The sequence below is a fragment of the Thalia democratica genome, chromosome 9, assembly GCF_965202585.1.
Source record: "Thalia democratica chromosome 9, ktThaDemo2.hap1.1, whole genome shotgun sequence".
NCBI classification, from domain to species: domain Eukaryota; kingdom Metazoa; phylum Chordata; class Thaliacea; order Salpida; family Salpidae; genus Thalia; species Thalia democratica.
Genome location: NC_139173.1, coordinates 19,237,402 through 19,258,346, shown reverse-complemented (window position 1 = coordinate 19,258,346; position 20,945 = coordinate 19,237,402). Strand labels below are relative to the sequence as shown.

Here is a 20,945-nt window from a genome sequence, read left to right as displayed (position 1 = left end):
AAAAAAACAACTTTTTAACTACAGTTTATTTAAAGTATAGTTGTTTAGCTTTCACAAGTTAATTATAAGAGTAGCAAAAATTCTTGTATGCATTTTAGATAAGTATTGAGGTCCTGGTAATTAGCTTAAGTGAAGTAACTTAACATTAAATATTAAGGTATATAAAACACTTTTTTAATTGACCCATATTTTAAATTTCAGTGTTTTTATACTATTACTACAGAAATTTTTTACAAGTCAATTGTAGAAGTTGTACATATATTTAAAATAATTTCAATTTAAATGTATTCAATTAGTTTGATGTCGCTAAGTCTGGAAAACCCTGCTTTAGAAAAACTTTAAAATCTTTAATCGTAATAGCATACTTAGCTATAGCTACTTTTAAATAGAAAAAATAAAGTAACGAAATAAAAAAACTGAAGCTTTGTTCAAAAAAAGTTTAACTAAAAATTGTATCTACAGTAAAATAATAAGCTTTACCGTAAACAAAAGTTCTATTTTAAGTATATACGTTGTAATCTGATTAGCTTGTACTTTATTTAATAACTTAGCACAAAATTAACAGTATGAAATTAATAAAACAAAATTTAAATAGATTTGAAAATCACTATTACAAACGGAAATATAAACGTAAACTATAAAAGAGTTATACATCTTTTTTAAAGTAATACTAAAAAATAAAACATAAGTAAAAATATGCTTTCAGTTCACATTTTTTATAGTAAATAAATGTAAAATAGTCTTTTTATACTGCAATATTCTAAACATTTTAAAGTTGTAAATATGCATAATGTTCCTGTAAAAAGTCTCTCAATTAACCAAATTAGAATGCATTACATTTTTTATGTTTTCCTTCCTTTCATGTTTAACTTTTTATCCTCTCTTAACTGTACAAGTCGTAAAAAACACTGAAACTACTGTTACATATATACTTTTTAAAGTGAATGCTAATCGGCTAAAAAAGATACAAGTTTTTTGAGGACTACATTTTCAGCCCTTTTTTTCAGGGCAAGCAATCTTTGGAAATTACTAGTTTTTTGCTACTTAGTTAACAAAATCGCATAAAAAACTTTTTTTGTAACTGTAGTTATATTTTTGATATCTTTATATCTTAAAGGTAGTTTATGTATATAGCTTATAAAAACCCTATTAATTAAAAGTCTTTTACAAAACAACTTTTTGTAGAAGGTTTACTGCATTAAGTTTTTTGTAACCTTAGTAGATAATTATATAAAATAAAACTAGCTTTCAGTGTTTTAAAGGATGTTGTTTAGTTGTTAACAATTTTGATTATTGATTCTCAAGTTTAGTGATTATTGTTATTTTATCAGTTAAATATAGCGTGTTTTATATTCAGCTGACAGCATAAACCTTCTAAAATATCAAATTTTTTGTTAGACTACAATTTAGTTATAATAGTTAGTGTAATTTGCAAGTTTGTGTTTAAGTTCAAAGTTTATTTTGTAAGTCAAAGCTATATTGAAGAATTTTAAATTTAAGTTAAAACAAACCAAAAATTTATATTTTATGTAGTCGCAATAAAAAAAATACACAGTATAGCCTATTATTTTTGATAACTTTGTATTGACAGAAAGTTTTTGTAGGTTCACTTTGGTGTCACTGTTCATTTAATTAGTTTATAATTGCATGTATTTGTTACAGCAGCGTTGGTAAACACTTGCTTGGAAGTTTCAACATTATGAATTTTCGACACTTTGTGCTATCTAATAGTGATAATGTAACAATGTGAGCTTTTTTTTCTAAATGACGTGTCACCAACAGCATTTTGTTTTGGTGACAGTTATTTAGTTAAGTATTAAATATTATAGGAACAAACAAAATTTTAATTTAAATGATATAATATACTCGCTTGACCTTGAAAAATATTTCTCTTTGCAAAGCCAATAATTGAGACTTTTAATTTAAAAAAATATATTGCTTGAAAACTTTGGAGTTAATTTATTTGCCGATCTCGTACGTTTAGCATTTGATAGCTGTACTGAAATCCTTAAATTTATTTGCTGTCTCGGCATCTACTTGGTTAATTTTGGCCTGTGACAATTTTTTACTGCAAAACAACCAGTGTAATAGTTATCGAAGTGTAACATTTTTTATATGAAAAGATAACAAACTATCTTCTTCTCTGTGCCAAACTGTGTTGCCCATTTATACAAATTTCAATCCATATTTGCTAAAATAAATTTGTTTTAATCTTGTTGTAATTTATTACAGGTAATATGACCATAAAAAATGTCATTGGTTATAAATTTATGCTAGTCTTATACCAATTAAAAGTATCAAATCATGGGTATACTTTCAATTCCCACATGCGCACAATACATAACCAACTTTTTTTTTTTGTTTCTTTATTTATTTTTTACTGTCACTGTTACCCTAACCCTTGGTCGGTAAGCGGTTCTTGGATTTGATCGGGTGGGAATTGTTCGCGGTTTGGAACTCAGCGGTTTCCAAAACAAAACATTAGGTTACCTACAGTATTTTGCGACATGTGTCTAAGAAGAAATTTGTTAATCGTTAATTTATTAAATTTTTGTAGACCAAAATACTTAGCTCGTGAAAAGAAAACGTACTAATACAACTTATAATAAGCAGTCTTAAAAATGAAAACAATATAAACAGAGCATTACATGACATATTATGAGTTTAAGCACCAAAATTTCTTTTTTTATCAAGTTTTTTAGTTATACTAATATATTGAAATTAACTTATATAAAAATTATTTTTGTATCAAAAACTTTGGACCACTTAAAATAACTAGCGAACTAAAAGTTGTCCATTTATCAAAAATAACTATACTTCAGAATTGACCGGTAACAACCTTACTTAAAAACTAATGGTGACTAAACAAAATATTTCTGTTTAAAAACAAACCCAATTACCACTAAAGTAATTAATTCAAATCCATATAGTTTATTCAAAGCACACAAAAAGTGAAAAAGTGTTAAAATTAAACCGTATTAGAAATTTTTAAGACTTGTAAGCGTTAAGAAAATTTATAAAATTTAAGTAGGTTTTAAAACTTTAAACTTATTAAGCCAACAAGAAATCAGTTTAAAAATAAAAAATAATTGGAACTAAAATTTGCATAGGTAAAAGGTATACTATGTGGATATACTAAGTGCTTAGAAAGTTAACTCTAAAAATAATTTCTATAAGAGTTCGTTTTTAGTCCAAATGTTTAAATTTTTCCAAAATATCCAACAAAATGTGTCAATAAGTAATTAACTATTCGAACAAAAAACTATAACTTTAGAAATTTTGCATTAACCTAATTCGCCTGCTATATATAATTACACAAAAGTAAAGTTTAAAAAATTGTAAAATATTACTCATAAACTTTACAAGTATTTAAATGCATGTTAACTACAATTTTTTTGTTCTTTATGAGTATGAAATTTAAAATACTTTCAATTTCAATTATAAATTAAATAATTTCCTAAACATCCATTGTATACATGCATACTGCAACTTAAGCGAAGTGAATTCCGTTAGAGTTGAACAAAAGCAGCAATCTGAAAAAATACTGTATTGAAAAAATAAATAATACATATAGATTATATTTAAGTATTAAGAAATCAAAATTTCAAACAAGATATTCTATTGTTATATTCTTTTGATATTCTATTGTTATAGTCTGATTGAATTTTGAACAAACAAGTGTTTGATAAATATATACATAACTACAAACTAACGCGAAAATATCATCTTGATCTATGTGTTTGGCTCTTGATCAATTAGTATTTAAAATAAACGAATAAAACAAGTATTTACAATTTTATTGATTCATAAATTTACTTACAAAACAAGATTAAAGATATCTTCAATTATAATAAACATGTTGTTATAATAGAATTTAAGTTTTATTTTAATAAAATCATAATTATAACTGAGAATCTTATTAATCTTATCAACTGAGTGAAACATCGCTTTATAATTAATTTCACGAACCAACTTTTGTAATTTCCCTTTGGATGCAAGTTGGAATTTTTGATAGCTACTCGTGAACTTAAATGAAAGTATACAAACAACAATTAATTGATGAACGACATCAACACTGGTGCAGGGAAATCGTCTTATTCATATGCTTGGCTCTCAGTATACCAATAATCAAAATAAACATTTAACAAACATTATATATAAAGTACTAACTCAAGGAAATTATCAACGTTCATATGTCTTGCTCTCCACGTATCCATTTCTTTCTCTTTCAACAAACTTACCACCTTTTCTTTCATATTCAGGTCTTTTGGTACAGTCTAGTATATAATTTAGATTCATTTTTGTAATTACATTACGTTTTTTTATATACAACAGTTTTACATACCGTTTTCAAAATAAGAAGTTTTAAATAGCTAAATTATATATATATATAAGATGTAACGTTAAAAGGCGTTAAATCCTGGAGATCCTGATAAGCTAAGCTTATCGGAATAAATACCACAGATGTTCTTTTGCTAAAACTTTATTTCAACTAATGGCGTTTCACTGCTCTCAAATAAATTTAAGAGCAGATCTACGGAGTCTATAAAATATTAACACACGTTAGAAAAAAAGTAGAAAAAGCATGTATAATTATGTATAGTGTTTATGTAGGTAGTAACTATAAATGAACTTTATGGTTTAAAAACAAATGTTGGGATAAAAACATAAAATTATAAAATTGTCTACAAAAAATATAAATTGCCTACTACAATAAAAAATGAGGTTAGTGCCTAATTTTATTAAATTTATATTTTTTGTAGACAATTTTATAATTTTATGTTTTTATCCCAAACTTTGTTTTTAAACCATAAAGTTCATTTATAGTTACTACCTACACAAACACTATACATAATTATACATGCTTTTCCTGCTTTTTTTCTAATGTGTGTTAATATTTTATAGACTCCGCAGATCTGTTCTTAAATTTATTTGAGAGCAGTGAAACGCCGTTAGTTGAAATAAAGTTTTAGCACAAGAACATCTGTGGTATATATATATATATATATATATATGTATAGAATTAAGTTATTTAACTTAATAAATTAAATTTTTCACACTGAGCCCACCTTGAGGGCTTTGTTAATAAAAAGGTTTATATAAAGATGCAAAACTCAAAGAACTCGAGTTTCGTGACTATTCACTCAACAGCTTTAAAACAAGTTTAAAATAAAGCACAAAACAAAATCACTAATGAAAGTTAAAAAAAATTTTGCATAAATAGATTATGACGTAATTTTGAAACTATCAAAAATCATGCAAAACGGCTTGTGCAAAAATTAATCTACCAATCGACAATAAACTAGCAAAAATTCATATAACTTCAGTGAGTAACGATATATTAGGACAGATAATTGAAAGAGATAAAGATAAAATTAAGATGCAAATTGAAATTTAGGTTATTTTAAGATGACATTAAAACTTGTTAAACTTTAAAAGCGACTTTTTTATATGTCTACAAGACGATACAAACTCGCTTCTTTTGTTTAGGCATCTCTTGTCTTTCAGTGCATATACAACGGCTAATGCTTCTTTGAGACACAGCCTACATATTGGGCTATTGCCGTCGGCTTTTATCTTTATCTCTTTCAATTATCTGTCCTAATATATAGTTACTCACTGAAGTTATATGAATTTTTGCTAGTTTATTGTCGATTGGTAGATTAATTTTTGCACAAGCCGTTTTGCATGATTTTTGATAGTTTTAAAATTACGTCATTATCTATTTATGCAAAAAAAATTTTAACTTTCATTAGTGATTTTGTTTTGTGCTTTGTTTTAAACTTGTTTTAAAGCTGAAGAGTGAATAGTCACGAAACTCGAGTTCTTTGAGTTTTGCATCTTTATATAAACCTTTATATATATATATATATATACATTATATATATATATATTCGAAGTTAATATTAGTATTCATCTTCTTGAAAAGTTGGTTAAGTTTAAATTTTGTTAATGAATGTATTTAAATATTATATATAGTATTATGCAGTTGGAAACTAAATCGTTTTGAAAATCATAAGTTGTTTAAATTATATAAATGTTCTCAGCATGTTCTTTATTTTAATTTTTATACCTGAATAAATATACACAACATCGCAAACTATTTTGTATGATTATTGAGTTTAGAACTTTGAAAGTAAAAATATATTTTATTGATATAACCAGTTACTTATTAAGGTTAAGCATGTACTAATTTATAAATGACTCTAGATTTTTTTGTTTACTAATCTTATTATTTATTTTTTCTCTACAACTTATAAAACAGCACAAAATAAACAGAGTTTATTTTAGTTTTCAATTGGGAACAAAACTTTTTGTTCAATAATTATTTTGCGCCCAAGAACATTGTTTTGCACTAGAGCACACTTTTAGAAACAGTAGTAAACATACAACAAATTATTAAGTTTTTTTTAAACTCATAGTTCTTTCCAAAATTTATGCATACTTATTTATAAAAAAATATTATTAAAGCAAATTAAGTTTCAAAATAAGATATTTATTTTAAAGTGTATGATGTTGAACATTAAAATTATGATGTATACTGAAATGTTTCTCAAGATGCATATTCAAAAATTTTGAATATATAACTAACAATTTTATTATTTGAACAATGGATCTTGTAATTTTTCTCAATAACTGAAATCGCCGCATTTGATCTGTCAAAAAATAATTTGTAGTATTCTATTTGTCTGCTTTCAATATTATTTATACAACTTTATACTACTGGTTTATTTTATAAGTATAACTTATCCTTTTAGTCAATTTTAAGTAAGTAACTAAAATGAACTGTAATTCTGAGTTCAAAATATAACTATTTAGAGATGTTTAAAATAGTTAAAAGTTGTTATAACTTGTTTGACTTAGTTAAAATCTAAGCTATATGTATTTCAAATAGAAAACCTACCCTTTTTAAGCAAAAAGAATTGGACTATAGTGTTGCTTTATTTGTTTAATGCTTTTTTTTTGTGTTTATATTTTTTTATTTAATCAGCTTTATTAAATAATATTTTGGTTAATTATGATTTAGTTAACAACTTACTTTAATTAATACTTTAATTTTCATTCTATTATTATCTTATATAATGAAATATATACATATATTTAGGATTAAATTATATCTTTAATATTATATTTATTATATCATTATAACTTATATCTTTAATAGTTTTTTACTATAAACTCACCCAAAGTTAGCTCTTAAAGTTTTATTTTTTCTGATGAAAGCAATTTCCGTTAAACCATTCCATTCCTGTTTAATTGACAAACAAATTAATGAAAATATAAAAAGTAAATCTACACGCTACTTAGTTATCAAATTGTATTTCAATTGAAAATTGGTTGAAAAATAGCCACAAAATGTTTATACGATTCAGAAAATTTTTGTTAATTTAACTTTTTTTATTGACACTATTAGTTTAAGTAAGTTTTGAGTATACTATAAACTTAACCAACAGCAAAACCGAGGCTAAAAAAAAAATTTACGTATAAGTTATAAAAAAAACAAGTATATGAGAATTAAAACTACTTAAAGTTCAACATAAATATAATGTTACAAAATTGTATATAATTATTGGCTTAGCAATTTGAAGATAAAAGAAAGAATTACGTTTTAGCTTATACATTTATTTTCTATATATCAAATACTTATCATTCTGGGTGTTTAAAAAAAAACTGTTTCTAAAAAGATATAAATTTAAAAATGGTAGAAGAAACTTTAAACAGCAAACTAGTAACCTAAACTGATACTAATGTTTTAAGGGATAAGTTATGACAATTGTTTACATAACGCTATAACTATCTTTAATTGAATTAATAACTAATTAAAGAAACTTACTTTTAAATTAATCTTAGGGGATGGGTTTACGGGTTCCAACCTGACAAAAGCTGATTCTACTCTGGGTGGAGGTTTAAAATTATTCCTACCTACCTGTTAAATAGTTAGAAACAACTCAAATAATGGTAAAAATATTTTACATATATAAGGTCAATAAGAATGAACTACAAATATGTTTAAAAATAAATGTTGATTAATATATCAAGACAGAGACTTTTAAATACTTATTTTATAATAAACATGTCAAAAGAAAATCTTTGTATAGTATTAATAGTGAGATGCATGTAACCAAAATATTTGAAAATAACTTACACATATTTGTGGAAAACTTTTTATTATTTAAAATATAATTAAACAAAAAGTATTGTATGAAGTAACATGTACCGAAAAACAAACAACTTTTATTTATAACAATAAAATATTTATACTTAAAAATTTAAGGAACTTGCTAGTGTTAATCAACTTTCAATAAACTAAGAAGTATCAATTTTTTAATAACTGAGTATTTTCAAATAGTTAATCATTTATTGTGTTGTTTAAACTAAATGTAATAAAATGTTTCAATTAGCTAGTTATTTTGTATGAACAAACATCTTTTTAAATGAATTGTTACAGGGTTGCCAAATATGTTTGGCAAGTTTTCTCAAGGTTTTTCAAGTTTCATCAGGTTTTAAAAGTACACATTTATGGTCTATTTTTAGTTTAAAGTTAAGTTTAAGGTAAGAAACTGTGTTAAATAATATAAAAACATTGAAAAAATAATGTAAAGCTACTTTTAATGTGTTTTTGATCTACATAGATGATAGATTTCTGAGTCAAATCTAAATTTCATTACTTAACATTTTTAAATTATTTAAAATTCCAAGTTTTTTGAGGTTTCCAGGTTTTTTGGCAACTCTGTTAGTAATAAAAACTATAACTTACATGTAATAAGATATTAAAACTAAAAAACAATTGTATATTGATAGCTATTTATAAATTTTTCAATAATTAATAAAACTTACTTGTAAAATCATATTACATCTGGCTAATAATTGTTTATTAACAGTTATTTAAATAATAAAAAAGGATAAACAAAAATCAATTCAATAACATATCACATTTTGCTAATAGCTGTGTATTAACATTGACTTACAAATTTATAAGTAATAAGTATAACTTAGATCTTATAATACATCACACAGGGTTGCCACTTGTTTTATCAAAAACTTTCCCAGGTTTTTAAAAGTACACAATTTTGGGTCTATTTTCAGTTTAAAGTTAAGTCTAAGGTAAGAAACTGTATTAAATAGTATAAAAACTTTGAAAAGATAATGTAAAGCTACTTTAAACATTTTTTTTATAAAAAGAATTTTGATGATGACAAAATTTTTTTATTTATATGATAGATTTTTTGAGTCAAGTCGAAATTTTACTACTGAACATGTGAAAATTGTTAAAATTCCAGGTTTTTTTTTAAATTTCTCAAATTCCAGGTTTTTCTAGGTTATTTTTACCTAAATTGTCAAATTACAGGTTTTTCAAGGTTTTTACAGGTTTCCAGGTAAAGTGGCAACCCTGATCACATCTAGATAATATTTTTTATTAACAGTTATATAAATTATTTAATACTTATAAATAAAACTTACATGTGAACCCATATCAACTTTAGCAAATAATTGAGTTTTCACAGATAATTTTGTATAAGACTTCGAGCCTGGTTCTGCTACTAAACACTCAGCAAATTCTTTCTGTTAGTAAAGTTGAACGAAATAAGAAATATTAATTTTTATAAAATTAATGGGTTTAAGACTGATGTCATAACTTACTAAATCTCACTAGTAAATACAGATATAAAATGGATTTTTGCTGAAATTAAAAAATAAAAAATAAATCCTTTAACATACCTGAAACATCAATACAGCGCATCTAAACATTGGTCTTTTAAAAATAATGGTATCAAGAAGCTTTTCACACATCTTGGCTGATATCTTATAAGGCAAGTTGGAAACACATACGTCAAAATGCGGTAGCACTGGGAGTTTCAAGACATCTCCGTATATCAAGTGAAGTTGGTGAGATCTGTTCAAAGTACGTGTTCGTTTCTCTAGCTCAGCAGCCATGCGGGTGTCTATTTCGATAGCTACTACTTTCTTTACCTGTGGGCAGGAAAACATATTGGAATCGAAACTTGTTAATGTTGTAATTTAATCAAGTATTTATTTAATAGGTGAAGTTCACCACTATATAAAAGTAAAACAAAAGCCATATAAATTGTGTACTGTTCACTTGTGATATAGAAAAGTTAACTTAAATAAAAAATCTAAAAAATAAGTAAAATTAAAGTACAGTAACTTGCCAAATAGGTACACACTTTAAACATAACGCAAAAGTGTGTACCTAGAAAACTTTGGTCTTTAAAATAATGTAAAAATTCACTTAAGTTGACAAAAGACTGTTAAAGCAAAATCCCCGAAAAAAAAAACATATTTGTTGAAAAAATATTAGAAGTCTACAGTATGTATCTAATATATGCAATTATATAAAATTGATTACTATATATACTTATATTCAACTTTATTTTGTATGTCCTTGTACCTTTGCAATTTACATAGCACAAAAAGATATATAAAAAAAATATCATATTTTAGTTATTTGTGTGATTATATTTTTATAATATTGTATGATCAATGAAGAGAGAAAATTACGTCAGATTAGTATGAGCCAATAGATGTTTTTATAAATAGACATTGTTTACAGACCACCAATATTCTTGATAATATTTACAAAAGGTCTGTCGATCTAGAAAGGACAACTGCCTTCAGCAGAAACGCAAGTATCTGCTGGTAACAATTCTGGAAAGCTACAATTGCATTTTATGAACGTTTGCTTCTGCTTAAAAAAGTATCTGCGTAACTTAAAGGAAAAACTACACTAACAAACATGTTTTCAAAAGTATCTAGGTCAGTATATTTTATTTTATAATGAAATACTTTTGTATTACTGATTTTAGTTTTTCTTTTCAAAATAAAAATACGTTTTGAGGATAGTGTTTTTAGGCTAAAAAGTGCATACCATACTGGCAGTTGGTACCTAATTGGCAGGTTAATGTAAATCAGGGTTTCCCAAACTTTTTTTCAAAAGGCCCCCTTTAAAGGAATTAGAAAAGCTATGGCCTCCTCCACCAAAATTTATCAAAAAACTACCATTAAAAACGCCCAAGACCTTTGTTTTTTGCTTTTCTTAATCAACCCCAAGAGAGCCACTTGGCCGACATTTGGAAAGACCTACTTCAAACTCACACAATATCATAATTTATTTTCTTATTTTAAGGATACGTTTACAAGAATTGGTTAAGAAGAATTAAAACCAAAAACTTAATTTTTTTTTGTAACTTATAAATCTCTCTAGTCAGAGATCACTTATACATCTTATCTCAAACTTTATCACTTATACAGCACTACTTATTTTCTGCAATTATTTTCTGCAATTTTAATATTTTATTAACTTTAAGATCTACCACACAATAGTATATAGGTGGTCAAAGATAAAATTTACATTTTTGTGTTGTTTGTTCTCTCAGTTCCAGTGGCTAAAATATTTAATTTTTAAATTAAGATACTGAAAGTATTTTTAGATGAGTAATTTTAAAATACTGACCGTGAACTTATGAAATTTTATTTATTATATTTTATTTCATGTTGTTAACATGAAATCAAATTTAAAAATACATATCTAAATTGCCTTGTTAATAAAAAGATAGCTATATGAAAACTTAAAAAAAAGTAAAATTGAAACCTTTTAGCCTAAAATTTTATGTTTCTATTTCTTAGTATACCATTTTATATTCAATTTAAAGTTTTAATAAAAACAACCATACATTTGCTGATCTCTTATATAATTGTTTAACTTTTTTACTATAAATTTTTTTGTCAATAAACTCAGTTGAAACTTTTTTAAACAATAAGCGTAAATGTAGGTTTTAACTTGTTGAGTACACTTAAAACAAACAAAAACAAATACAAACCTCTTCCATAAGTTTAACGGTCATGTTACCCGTACCAGGACCAATTTCAAGTACAGTGTCAGTGGGCTTCAGACCAGAGTTTTTAATCATGGATTTAATTATGAGGGGATTTTTGAGAATGTGCTGACCATAAGCCTTGTTGAACTTGTAAGTTGTACTTGAAATGCCTTGTTGTGGCCTCACCCCCATATTGGTGGCTGTAAATAAATTTCTAAATAAGTATTAAGAATTTGAAACTTAATAATAAAAAAAATCAGATACAAAACATTTATTTAGTACTACCACAGTTTCACTGCTTTATAATCTATTATTTTTTTTTATTTCATGATAGAAGTTTTATAGTTTAATATATTTTATATAGAATTTAAAACTTTATATTCCGTTTAAATTTTAATACCCATGTTGAACACAACATGCGACTTCACACCCATCTGGGTAGCTCATAATTTGATGTAAACATATTTGCCTAATTTTTTAAAATAACTATATTCTAGTTAAAACACATTAAGCAGCTGCAAATTTAATATTATGATGTTTTAGTAAATTAACTTGAATTTCGTGAAAAGTGTCTGATATAAGTTAAAAATTAAGTAGCTGCGACTGATAATTTATAATAACAATATATCTAATATTATTATATCAAAACAAAGTAATGAATTAATTGAAACCTGGTCACCACTCTTTAAAGCAAAAAAAAGTAGGCTATATGACCAAAAACTAGCTTGAGTTTGTGTGAAATTGAAAAGTGTAGCATGAGCTAAGTTTAATAAAAAACAACCCTTGGTATAATCAAGCGAATGATTTTATATCTAGAAGACAAAACACAACTTTAAAGAAGAAAAGTAAAAAGAATTAGCCTGAAGTTTAAAAACATGTAAACTAGCCTGAGCTTTAAAACAATAAAATGAAACAAGCCTTTTTTAACTGTTAAAGAGTTCAAATTAGCCTGAAAATAGCAACTGTGTAGTCCTAACTCTGTCTAATAAAATTTAACTTATTATTGGTGCATTTTTAAATATACATCACTTTATACAGGAACCGTTCAGTTCCAACCCGCGCACAATTCCCACCCAATCAATTCAAACTCAAATCAAATCCAACCCAAATCAAATCCCACCCGATCAAATCCAACCCAAATCAAATCCCCCCGGTCATTTCCCACCCGCACAATTTCCACCTGAATCAAATCCCACTCAATCAAATCCTACCCAAATCAAATCCCACCCGACCAAATCCTACCCAAATCAAATCCCACCCAAATTAATTCCTACCCGTTCAATTCCCAGTATATTATCAAACCCAATTATATTTATTCTTGTACAAATTAAAAAATTTAATACGTTTGGAACTCACATTAAATTTTTGTTTTTGTATTTTTTAAAATAATTTGAAATATAAAATTAGTAAGGTAAAAACATTTTTTTTATTTAATCTAAAATTGTTACTGTTGCTTATTTTATGATATTTTTAGTTTAATGTCATTTTGTTTGTTGATAACTACAATAATTAATTAATTATGACTTGCAAGCAACAGAAAGTTTTACTGTTATTTGTAGAATGCTATCATTGTTACTAAAGTTTAATCCAGATTAGTTTTAAATAATAAATAAGTTTTAAGTATTGGAATCATTTTCTATCATGGTAACTATTTTATGTCCAATTATTTTTTTTTTGTACGAGTTGGAACAATTGACATTGACACTTAATTATATTTTAGTTAAAACAACAAAATAATATAGTACTGTATAACATATTTTTCTTTAATAAGAACTTTGGAATTTGAAAATTATATTAATGCTTATTTTATTAAACTCTAGACCTAAATTACTTTTGTTCGTTGATTACTAGATTTTTTTAAGTAATTACGGCCGGCAAGGAAAATTGGCCTATCTTTTGTAAAATGCTTTTCCGGCTAATACAATTCAATCCAAATCAGGTTCAAAGCAAATTCAAGCTTTTTTAATATCCGAACTATTTTTTATAACAAAGTATTCTACAGTAACTGATTTATGTCCAATTAAATCTACCTTTGTAACACCTATAGAAATTAATATTGCTCAGCATAATTTTTTTTAAGTGCAATTTTTGGAAAATATTCTGTTTTATTAAGCTTAATGTTTCATATTTCTTGTTTAAAACAATACTTCCTAAGTTTAATTTAACAACAATTTTAAGTATTTGATGCCTGCGGCGTGAATAAATTATTATAGAAAAATTGGTCTTTTTAAAAAAATATTTGTTATTTAAAAAAGTTCTTATTCGGTTGTAATTCAATTTTTTCTTTAAGTCTTAGCTTTTAAACCAACTAAATTAATTGTGTACTATATCTACCTAAAAATGAGCTTATTTTGATTGTAACTATGAAGTTTTTTTTTCTAAAACATATGTTTTATTATTTATGTAAAATTAGATGAGTTAAAAAAAAATTAAACAACTAATAAAAACTTACAGTTACAAAAAGACTGATGTAAATGTTTAAAATAATACAGGGTAAAATACATTTGTCTTACTGTATAATTTAAAATCAAAACAATCTAAAATATATTTAAATGCATATTTATCAATTGTCTTTTGTGCTTTTTTTAAACACCTAAAAAATATTATAACTTAATATCTACCGCTATAGGACTTTTAAAAATTGATTTTTAAACATGTATGTTAAAAGCGCTTTCAATAAATTTATCTTCTCTAAGAATGTAGTATGAGAATTAACCAATGATTTATAATTATAAATATTATTAACCAATTTCAGAAATAAAAGAATTTAATAACTTGATTTGGGTGGGATTTGATTCAGGTTGGATTTGATCAAGTGGGAATTGGTTCGGGTGGGAATTGATCGGGTGGGATTTGATCGGGTGGGATTTGATTCAGGTGGGAAATGATCGGGTGGGATTTGATTTGGGTGGGAATTGATCCGGGTGGGAATTGATCAGGCGGGATTTGATTGGGTGATTTGATTTGGGTGGGATTTGATCGGGTTGGAATCGTTTGGTTGGGAATAAAGCGCGGGTTGGAAATGTTACCAATCCGCTTTATACATAGTTTAAATTATAATTTTAAAAATTGCTTTAACCTTCACTCCATGTTATCACAATTGTCTTATAACTGTTATGATAAATAATGTAAAAAATAAACTAACATTTTAAATCAACCTTACATTTGAGGGTCGTGGGAGAAAGCATGATAATTACTAACAAATAGGCGTTTATTTTAAAGAATATCTTAATACTTTTAATTTTTTAAAGTAGTAAGTGTTATAAGTATAATTGACATGATAAACTTAACATTTAACAGCTATAAGCCAAGTATTTAAATAAATGAGATATTAAAAATATTAAATGTTCTATTTAATAGTTAAAAGACAGATATTTATGACAATTCGAAATTTTAATTAAAAAATTTTAGGGACCACACAACAACAAAAAATTTAAAAAAAATTGACCAAAAGGTCTAATTGATAAGATTATGCTGTAAAAAAATTTAACAGGATATTTATTAACCAAGATAATTTGAGGGTTGTCACTGGTTTTTGAGAAACTTTTTCCAGGTATTCTAAATTTCTTCCAAGTTTTTAAAAGTACACATCTTTTAGTCCATTTTTAGTTTAGAGTTAAGTTTAAGGTTAAATTAGGTTTAAGGTTAAGTATTATAACAACATTGAAAAGATACTGTAAACCTACTTTAAAAAAGTTTTTAATAAAGAATTTTTTGATTATGATAAAAAAAATTATCTTTTTGATAGACTTTTAGTAATAAATCAAAGTTTTACTACTTAACATTTAAAAATTGTTTCAAAAAGCATGTTTTTCCACGGTTTTTAGTGATTTTTGTTCAAAATTTCAGGTTTTTCAAGGATTGTTTTTTAGTTTCTCAAGTTCTAGATTTTTTCAGGTGTTTAGGAGTTTTTCAAGATTGCATTTTGTTCTGAAATAAATATTTATCTAAATTATTTTAGTTGTTTAAGTTGATACTTTTCTCTAAACATAAAAAATTATTAACACGTTAAAAGCTAGCAATCTACAGCTTGCATAGGTAATAAGTTAATTATCTAGTAAAAACACTTAAACACATTCATTACTAGTTTTCAAGTAAAAGGTACATCTAGTTTTTAACAAGTTGATTATTTTATTTGAGCTATCAGACATTTTCAACTGCTTAAAAAATTTCAAAGTACCTTTTGAAATATAAGCTATCAAAATCAGTTTTCTGAATAGGTTTCTAATGGAAGGCACAAATTAAAACACAAAAAAGACTCTTTTACTAAAAGTCTATCTCTACTTAATTTTTTAGCAATGTTCTTTAAAACTAAAAAGAAATTCCATTACTATTATTAATATTGATTGAATACAGGTTTTTTTTTTTTAGAAAATTAATTTTTTAAAAAATAATTAATCTACTTTTATTTTTTTAATCACTTTATATAGAAAATCATAACATTTACAGTTTTTTAAACTGTAAAAGGAACCTTTTATAAAAATTTAAGTCTATAAAAGCTCAAAAAATGAAAGAGAACATAGAATTTTAGTGAACTTAAAATTTCCGAGAAAACTGAAAATGAACGCATTGCGGTCCATATGTTTGTATAAGATTTTTTTTACAAAAAAATCTATATCTCAAAATTTATTTAATGTTTTTATAATCTATATAAGCTGACTATTTTAATAGTTTATACCTTTAGCTTTAGTATAAGAACCAATGCTAAATCTAGTAGAACATTATGTTGGAACTCCCCCTCCCCCTATTCTTATAGAAAAGAATTTATGAAAAATTATTAAAAACAGATGCATGAAAATTGTTAAGCAGAAAATTGCAAAACCTATCTGTATGTATATCAAGCTCTTATTTATAAAATATACAAAATTCTAGTAATCAAAATAGATAAATATTGGAGAAAAAAAAAACTAAATCTATAGAAATCAAAACAAAAACTAACTTTGTTGAAAAATGTATTAAAGTACAAAAAAAGTTGTATAATTTTTTTTTCATAGTATATAAACAACCTGTGTGTGTAGAAACCCTATATTATCTTTATAATATTTTTTTTTGTCTAAACAATACAAAACAAACCTTTTTGATTGTTTCTTAGAGCTTTATACTTTTTTTCACTTCTTACTTTTGGCATTTTAATATTATTTAAGCCTAAAAAAAATATTATTGTAATTGGAAAACTTTATGAAATATAACAGCTAAAGTTACAATATACCTATGTAAAACCTTTTTTTACTAACAGCATACTTTGAACAATTCTTAAACACAAAAAATATTTTTTTTAAACTTGAACTTAAACCAAAATTTTATTTAATGAATGTAGTTTAATTAAATTTATGTTAACATTTTTGCTATAGATTTTTTTGTTTAAACTATGCATAAACTGATACTCAACTTAACCATTTTGTTAAAACTTATTATACATGTTATTTGTTCTTGTTTTTTAAGTTAAGATGTTTAAGGCAATTTTATATCTTTAAAATAACTTTTTTAATGAAAACATAAAACTTTATTAGTATTTTATTTTTATGTTTAACTTTTTTTTCTGAAATTAACTTAAAAGATTTATCTTATTTTCTTAAATATTTAGATTATATTTAAAATTAACTATGCAAGATTTATAACTCCAATTTTTGTCAAATAAGTCTTAAATGTTTATTTGTACTTAAAATAGTAAATTAATTGTATAACTTTTTTAGTGAAGATAGTCTATCCTGAGTGACCTTAAACTGTCCTGAGTCATCCTGAGTTTTTTTAAATCCTTTAGAGAAAAATTTAACTTTTCAAAGTAACAAAAACAATTAGCTTATAAGAACAAAATATTGAAATTAAATCAAATAAATACCACTCAAAAGCTTAAAAAATCTGTCCTGGGATGTTTTAAAACCTGAAAACTATCCTGAGAAGTATTTTAAGTGAGCCTGAGTTAAAACTAAACAAAAAGCTTTTAAGAAAAATTAAATTAAAGTCCTAAAACCTATATTGAGATATAAAAAAACTAGCCTATATTATCAAAAAACTCTAACAAACTAGAGTCAACCTATGATTTTAAAAGATTAAAACTATCATGACTAATTGTGAGTAGCATGAGTAATACTCATCAACCCTTGATTCCAGTAGATATTTTACAGATTGGCCATTTAACCTGAAAAATCATTGAACTTTTGAAAATTTTGGAAAAAAACACTGGAAAACATGGAGTTTTGACAGTTTTTACATGTAAAAATAATAATTTTGATAAAATGCAATGCTTTTTGTATCATTTGGAAAGTTTTTTGTTCTAAACTACATTTAAAGTTCAACTGCATTATATTTTCAATATTTTTATATCATTTAAAACAGTTTTTTAACCTCAATGTAATTTTATACTGAAATGGACAAGAAAAACATGGATGAAATTTATAAAAGTCCACTAGCCAACCTGGTTTTAGCTTCATTATTAAACTTGAAAATTTAAACACATTTTTATCTGTTTATTTAATACTATTGACTACTTTAAATTCTCACCCTTGTATGTTCAGTAGAAACTAATAAAGTAATTTTAACTGTTAACACCCTATTTAACCATTAGATTACTTGAATGACAGCTTCTTCTTTAAGTTATTTGCTTCACTCAAAACTAATGTTGCTTCATCTTTTTATTATATTTATTACTATTAGACAAAGTTGCAAAAATCAAATAATTCTGAACAGTGAAAACTAAACAGTCTATTTTTAAATTTTTATACCCAGGCTTAATTTATTTTTAATAATCAAATGGATTAATGATGGAAACCAGACTTTTTTAAATGCTAACAATGTTATGGTAATTGTGGACTGGGTCATAAACAAGTTTTGTATATTTTACATAAAAGTTTAACACTTGATTAAATAAAGCAACATTTTTCACAACTAAGATGGCAATTTTGCTATCGAAAGTAAAATTGCTTAACTTATTTGTGTCTGAACCTTGTGGTACTGAAACATTAAGGTTGTCACTGGTTTTGCAGACATCTCCAAAGTTTTTCAAAGTAAAAGTTTAGTTGTTTTTTAGTTAAAAATCTAAGGTTAAAAAGATTTATTAAATAATTAAAAAATATTATAATTCAGCCTTAAATCATGTTATTTACAATAAAAAATGTTTTAAACAATTAACATATTTTGTCTATAACATTTATTTTTTTTCTAGTTGAAATTTCATTAAAAAATGTAAAACTTGTTTAAAGTTATATGTTATTATAGATTTTTACACCCTGATTCCATCAAATATAATTTTAAAAATACAGATATTTACATTTTATACCATAGCTGAAAACTTGTATAGCAATGTCCCTTTGTCTACATTAAAAGTTAACAGCTATATAGTCCTGGGCAAGACGTTAAAAGATATTTGTTGTGTGAAACTTGATAACCGAAAGGTTTTTTCTGCACTAGGTCCTAGGACCAAATATTTTGAGTGTCTTTTTTGTCTCAATTAACTATAAACTTATTTGAAGAATGGTCAAGTTCACTGAAAAAACTCGTTTGCATACCATATTTAAAGGGAGAAAAATTAGAGTGCAATGTAGTCACTGGTTTTTAAGAAAATTCTTCCAGGTTTTTAAAATAACAAGTTTTATTGTACTTTTTTATTAAAAATCTAAATTTAAGGTTGAAAGTTGTATTTTAAGTACTAAAAATATATTGTAGTGCTACTTTAAATGTATTTTTTAATATTTAAATTTTAAACAGTACATTTTTTATGTATTAAATATCTAATCTACATGTTATTATTTTACATGTAAAATTGTTTTAAATTTCAATTTTTTCCAGCTTTTTTTCTAACATCAAATTCTAGAAGTTTTTGCCTTAGCTTTTAAATTCCAAGATTTCCAGGATTCAAGGCTAGATTACTATTCTGTGAGTTGCATATAGTACATTTCAAAAAAATCTTCAAAATAGTATAGATAAGAAGATAAGTTGTACTAAAACAAATATAAGTATGCAACACAGTTTAGTCGATAGCAAATAGACAACAGTTTAAAAATTTTACTACAGTTTACACTATTTAAACATTTTTATTTTATTTTAAATATTAAGGTCATATACAATCAATACATGTTTAGTCATGATATTAAACATTATAACTGCTTCAACTTTGGACAAGGCTTATATTAAGAGGGTATATTACTTTTGATTTTTTATACTAAATTTCTAGTTTTTTTAGTTTTCTTTAACAAACTTTAAAATCTATTATTTTTAATTTATTTAATGCTAACTTGGAACTTCTTATTTTATTCTAAATAATGTTCTTTTGCTTTGCTTTTTACAATAATTTCCATCAAATTGGGGTTTTACTTTAGTAGTGGGGCACCTTCAAGAATTTAACATTTTTTATATTTTTACTTATTTTAGCTTTTCTCCAAAAACAATTTTTTTTTTTAATCTTACTTGTTAAACTAATTGTTTTATGATAGAAATTTTTATTTTCTTTAATTTTTTTTTTTTAAGATATCCCCAAACAAAATTTTCCAAAATACTCATACTTATCATGGCTTTACTGCAAATATTTAATATTTTTCAAAAAATTCTTACTTTCAATATTCATATTTTACTAAGGTTTATATTAAGAAAACATTATTTTTTTTATTTTTTTTTATTATATGACCATGCAAGTCTTACTTAACTTCATAGCACTTGAGCCAGATACCGCTTGAATAATGTAAATTTATGTAAAACTTACATAGGTCATATATTAAAATATTTAGGTAAAAATTAAATTAATATTTCCTTAATTAATATATAGCTTATTTAAATAAGAATATTGAAAATAAATATTATTTGAAAAACATTATATATTTGAAGTAAAGCCATGATAAATTTGAATATATAGGAAAGTTTTCTTTGGGAATATCTTAAAAAAAATTGTTAGAAAAAAAAATTTTATTTTATTTTTTGAGAAAAATTTTAAAGTAAACTTTTTAAGGGGCCCCACTAATAAAGTCATACCCCCATATGGATGGAAGAAATTGTAAAAAGCAAAGCAAAAGAACGTTCTTTAGAACAAAAAAGTTTATAGTTAGCATTAAAGAAATAAAAATAATGGGTTTTAAAGTTTGGTAAAAAAAAAATACAAATAAGTTATTCGAGCTAAAG

The 20,945-nt window shown here is 24.7% G+C and overlaps 1 protein-coding gene across 1 annotated transcript; it reads right to left on the bottom strand.

Annotated features, from left to right (window-relative positions):
• Nucleotides 1-3,304: 3,304 nt before the first annotated feature.
• Nucleotides 3,305-16,975, bottom strand: LOC145843927 (putative dimethyladenosine transferase). Its single transcript, XM_082951205.1, has 9 exons — nucleotides 16,911-16,975; nucleotides 11,841-12,037; nucleotides 9,721-9,972; nucleotides 9,463-9,564; nucleotides 7,835-7,927; nucleotides 7,185-7,249; nucleotides 6,593-6,656; nucleotides 4,171-4,277; nucleotides 3,305-3,533 (listed from the first exon to the last, which is right to left on the bottom strand). The coding sequence occupies exons 1-9, from the start codon at nucleotides 16,963-16,965 to the stop codon at nucleotides 3,491-3,493; spliced, it is 978 nt and encodes a 325-aa protein (XP_082807331.1). The 5' UTR covers nucleotides 16,966-16,975; the 3' UTR covers nucleotides 3,305-3,490.
• Between the last annotated feature and the right edge of the window lie 3,970 nt (nucleotides 16,976-20,945).

Bases quoted from the DNA above. Each gene is read 5' to 3' on its own strand.
- LOC145843927 (XM_082951205.1), bottom strand. From the start codon at position 16,965: ATGCCAAAAGTAAGAAGTGAAAAAAAGTATAAAGCTCTAAGAAACAAT. The intron at 9,565-9,720 runs GTATGTTAAAGG...CTTTACTAACAG, and splicing joins GCGCTGTATTGATGTTTCAG to AAAGAATTTGCTGAGTGTTT. The intron at 7,250-7,834 runs GTAAGTTTCTTT...TCAATTAAACAG, and splicing joins CCCCTAAGATTAATTTAAAA to GAATGGAATGGTTTAACGGA.